The 4,995-nt window shown below is 33.8% G+C and overlaps 1 protein-coding gene across 1 annotated transcript; it reads right to left on the reverse strand.

Moving 5' to 3' along the window:
- Nucleotides 1-271: 271 nt before the first annotated feature.
- Nucleotides 272-4,101, reverse strand: LOC110904444 (cytokinin riboside 5'-monophosphate phosphoribohydrolase LOG3). The gene is made up of 7 exons (XM_022150293.2): nucleotides 3,731-4,101; nucleotides 3,307-3,404; nucleotides 3,102-3,132; nucleotides 2,582-2,681; nucleotides 963-1,033; nucleotides 707-850; nucleotides 272-627 (listed from the first exon to the last, which is right to left on the reverse strand). The coding sequence occupies exons 1-7, from the start codon at nucleotides 3,857-3,859 to the stop codon at nucleotides 535-537; spliced, it is 666 nt and encodes a 221-aa protein (XP_022005985.1). The 5' UTR covers nucleotides 3,860-4,101; the 3' UTR covers nucleotides 272-534.
- Between the last annotated feature and the right edge of the window lie 894 nt (nucleotides 4,102-4,995).

Below are 4,995 nucleotides of genomic sequence, written 5' to 3' on the forward strand. Positions count from 1 at the left end.
TAACGTGCAAGGGTAACATTCTACTTTACCAATATTTGGAGAGTTTACTTATACTCCAAGGTAGAGTTAATATTTGATTAGTATAAATAGAGGGTTCATCTAAAGGCCATCGAATTTTGTTAGTTTTAATAAAAGTCTAGAACGTGTTGTATGGTTTAAAACCCTTAGTTCTTTTTGTTAAGCATAATTTGTTAAATGTGAATGTAAGATGGGTCAATCTCATTTTCTACTTGGTAAAGATTCAACAAATCACCAGTCAAGTCACAACTAATTTCATAACATTGATCCCCTTGCATCTAATACTTTTATATTACAAAAGGAACTGAAGTTGCATGGGAAAGGAGAAGAAATTAGTGAGAGTTTCCCACATCATTTCTGAGTCAATAATTTACAAAAAAGAAGAAGATTAATCCCCTTCACACCAAGATTCTAATCAAAGCAAAACCCCTTTCAAAGTTAGTAACCACAAATTCCGTCATCCAAAAGAAAAAAGAAAAAGACCCAACCCATATGATTTGATTTTGACCCATCACCTCACCTAGAAATATCATACTCATTGTACCCAAGTTGTTGCTCCATCTCCCAGCTCAACTTTGAAGCCACTCTTTCATGGCAAGGCACATACTCCTGTAAATCAAACAAGTCAAACAGTTTACTTTCAACATTGTTTGACTCAAAAAGTCAAAGGTCTTGGTAACTTAATTACCTCAAGTTTTCTAACCAAAACCTTAGCGGTTGGTGCCAACACGATGATATGACGAGCACTTGGGCTTATGAACCCTTCCTCGACTGCTTTATCAATGAACGTCAGTAACGAGTTATAGTATCCATCCACATTCAACAAACCAACCTGCAAGATTTAAAATTTTTATTGCTCTAATCATTCTTTGCTGGTTTATTTTTATTTTTTTTTATAAATTTATTCGCTTTGGAATACAAGATAATAGATAAATGAAAGTTACCGGTTTATCATGAATGCCAAGTTGCGCCCATGTGATCACTTCAAGTAGCTCTTCAAGAGTGCCATATCCACCTGCATTTCATGTTACAATCTATAATTCTTTCTTTTCCAAATTAAATTTACTAAAATTTGTTCAAGTGATAGAAACAGGCTTAAATAGTAAATTTCAATTATTTGAAAGAAGAGAACATTATTACTAAATTCGGTCAATTGCAAGGTAACAATGCCATTGGCTTAAATGGATCAGAGCAGGTGATTGTACACTTGACAGAAAATAATAAATGTTGAAGAAATGAACTAACTAACAAACAAACAATATTTATGACACAAGTAAGGTTTAATCATTCATCAAGATGACAATCACTTTCATTGCACAAACATATACAATTTCTTTACATGATCACAAAACTACAAAAATAAAAAATGGAAAAAAACAAATAAATAAATCTATTGAAAACAAGGGATTTTACTTCCAAATCTGGTGTGTTATGATAATCATAGACTCAAAAGCTTAACTTGACTTCTATTCTGCAAAAAAGCAAATGTACCTTCTGCATACATAATTGTACCTCTGTTGTTATTGGCAAAACCAAGAACTCTTTCTTTTTCTCTCCTTAATTTATAATTATAAACCAAATTTTTTTTTGGGAGACTATTTGCACACTTGGTGTGTAAATAGTCTGCTCAAAAAGGGCTTTTTTGTCCTATATGCACACCCTGCAGTGTCGAGCTGTGACCAAATTGCGGCGTTTTGGTCCGGTCAACCAGACAAAAACTGACGAGCGTCTGACGGGTCTGTTGACCGGACCAAAACGCCGAGCTTTGGCCGCGTTTTGGTCCTGTCAATCAGATACCCGATCAGTCTTTTGTCTGGTTGACAGGACCAAAACGCGGCCAAAGTTCGGCGTTTTGATCGGGTCAACAGACCCGTCAGACATCCATCAGTCTTTTGTCTGGTTGACCGGACCAAAACGCCACACTTTGGCCATAGCTCGACACTGCAGGGTGTGCATATAGGACAAAAAGGCCCTTTTTGGTATGCATATAGGCATTTTAGTGTACCAATAGGTACACCCTTTTTTTTCTTGAAAATCAACTATAATAAGAGAATTGGAATAAAAAAAGAAGCAACTTGCCATATATACTACTTTCTTGCAATTTAAAAATCAAAGCTAACAATTTCATATCAATAAACATTGCAGCATATTTAAATTAACTTATGTGTGTGTAAATTAAAAAAAGACCAAGCTTTGTATGTTATTGTCATTACATGCTTATGGAGTGTAGAAAAAGGTAATAAGACCACATTCATTTTATCTCATTTTTTACAACAATTTCATGTTATGCTTCCCTTTTATTTTATCAAAAAAATAACACACAGCAGCCTAAAGAGTTATTATTTTTTTATAATATTGTGGGTCCTCTATCCCACACCTATAGGTAATCCTTTTTTCTCACATCATATTAGCCACACCTCATGTTAACTACATAGTAAAAGCTCATGAAAGTATATAAAAAAAAAAAAAAAAAAAAAAGCAACAGCAACAGCAGCCCTTTTGATCTAATGGTCAAAGGCCTATGAAATTGTAGTGAAAGACTATGAAACAACATTATACTAACCTGGTAAAGCAATAAAAGCATCAGAATGCTTTGCCATTTCTGCTTTCCTTTGGTGCATATCTGCCACTGCTTTCACCTCTCCTACAGTCTCACCAGTCAACTGCAAACCAACAAAAAAAAAAAAAAAAAAAATATTAATAAAACTAGTAATTCTAGAGAGAGAAAGAGAGGGCTTTCTCTTTCATTCATGATGGAGTGTTGGGCAGTAAAGCAATGATGAGGGTTGCAGGAATGGTGGACTTCCAATAATCTTTTACAGAGTCAGCATTTTACAGGGTTTGCAGTACACATACTCATACATACATATACATGTATAAAAGTATTTGTTATTTGTATGTATATTCATATAATGACAAGGAAGAAAGGTACAAGAGCTTAACTGTACAGGGCTGAAATTTTCAGGAAAAATGACACCACAAAAGGAAAAAAAGCAAAAACAATACATACTCTTAATAGTTTAAAATAATAATCTAATTAAAATTAATAATAAACAAGTAATAAAATGATGTGATTAACTTACCTCTCTAGGCATGAGGGTCTTGGGAATAACCCTGCAGAAGAAGAAGAGAGACAAGAACATGACAAAAAGTTAGTTTTAATCACCCAACAACAAACACACTGATTCCGTTCCTTAATCATCCTCTGTTAGTTTAATCTTGGGTAAAAAAAATTACTACTTTTTTGAGGCCATAATAATAAATAATTAACTCCATTACATTACATACCCAATAACATGGCGACCACCCTCATGAACAGCTTGTGAGATCAATCCCATTAGTCCAATGCTACCTCCTCCATACACCAGATCAATGTTTCTTGAAACCTACATATTATATAACCCTCATTTAGTGAATAAATAAATAAATAAATAAAACCTTTTTTTAGTTAGACTATATATTTAGTGCATTACCTTACCTTACCTATACACTCTTTAATATCTTTCAAGAACAAAATATGTACAAAAATTAAGCTTTTTGCTGAATCTTGAAAGTATTTGTTTTTAAACAAAATCTTACTAACATACATACAAGCAATAAAGAGAAGATAAAAAATAAGATTCAAAACATAAAGTGGCTTTTTCAAGAACCCCAAAGAAATAGGAAGAAAAACAGATTGAAAATCCCCAAAAAAGAATGAAAAAAAAAATACCAATTCTTTTCCAAGCTCAATAGCAGCATCTTGATAACTGGTCTTCTTGCCTTGACTACTCCCACAAAAAACACAAATCCTTTTGAACTTTGATGCTACCTTATCACCACCACCACCATCTCTCTCCATTTTACTCCTGTCTCTATCTACTTTTTTCCCTTTTGGGAAATAATAATAAGAGATTGTTAGAAAAGAAGAATCTGTTCTGTTCTTCTGTTCTGTTTTAAATAAGAAACACACAGTTGCACACACTAAGCATAAAAATTGAAATTGCGTGTGACAGAAGAGAGCACTGGATGGATTATAAATCTTTTTTGAGGGGTGGGGGGAGATTGTCTATTCTTTAGTCCTTTTTGGCTTGACCATTCACCAAGGGTGCTTGTATTTATAGAGAGTTTCTGGCACGTGAGTGGCCTCTTATTCCATTCACTAGCTAACACGTGTGGCACACACCATACAATTATTCAGAAATTTTAATACATACGTAATATTTTACAAATTTAACCAAGATACTCATACATACACGTACATGGATCATATATATTAAACTAGTTGAAGTCACCCGCGACTTGTGTAGGAATTCGATCGGTATCGATTCAGTTTGTTACGAGGCTAGAACGGTGCGGTAAAAAAACACATCGATAAAACACCGTGAAAATGAATGATGATACTAGTTCTAATAAAACAAATATTAGTATTGACGTTGTTAAGTCAGAGTCGATTCGGCTCATTATGACACCAAAAAACACTCTACTTTGAGCACAACTCATTTTTCAAGATTATTCGATTGAAGACACCGATGCAATACTGGCACTTGCTATATCTTACGCCTTATGGTACCATAAAACAACTTTTTTAATGACACCATTTAAAAAACATAGAGTTTAATCGGTACTGATTCAGTTTGTTAGGGTATTGGCACGGAAACGCCACTCGGTATAGGAACTGGAAGGTAAATAACACACAAATCAAAGTCGTGATATGCTTAAAAAGATACCAACACGAGTTTATATTGATCAAAACCATAAAAACTAGTATGACTAAAACTGGAGCTCTTACTTGAATTATATAATCCAAAAACTACTATGATTAAAAAAAGAGTTAAATGCTATTTTAGTCCCTGTGGTTTGGGTCATTTTAACAGTTTAGTACAAATGTTTCATTTTTTACCTGTGGGTCCAAAAAGGTTTCACCGTTGCCATTTTAGTCCACTGGGTTAACTTCATTTTTTTTTCTGTTAACGAGAAGGCCAATTCGGTCATTTT

The sequence above is a fragment of the Helianthus annuus genome, chromosome 14, assembly GCF_002127325.2.
Source record: "Helianthus annuus cultivar XRQ/B chromosome 14, HanXRQr2.0-SUNRISE, whole genome shotgun sequence".
Taxonomy (NCBI): Eukaryota; Viridiplantae; Streptophyta; class Magnoliopsida; order Asterales; family Asteraceae; genus Helianthus; species Helianthus annuus.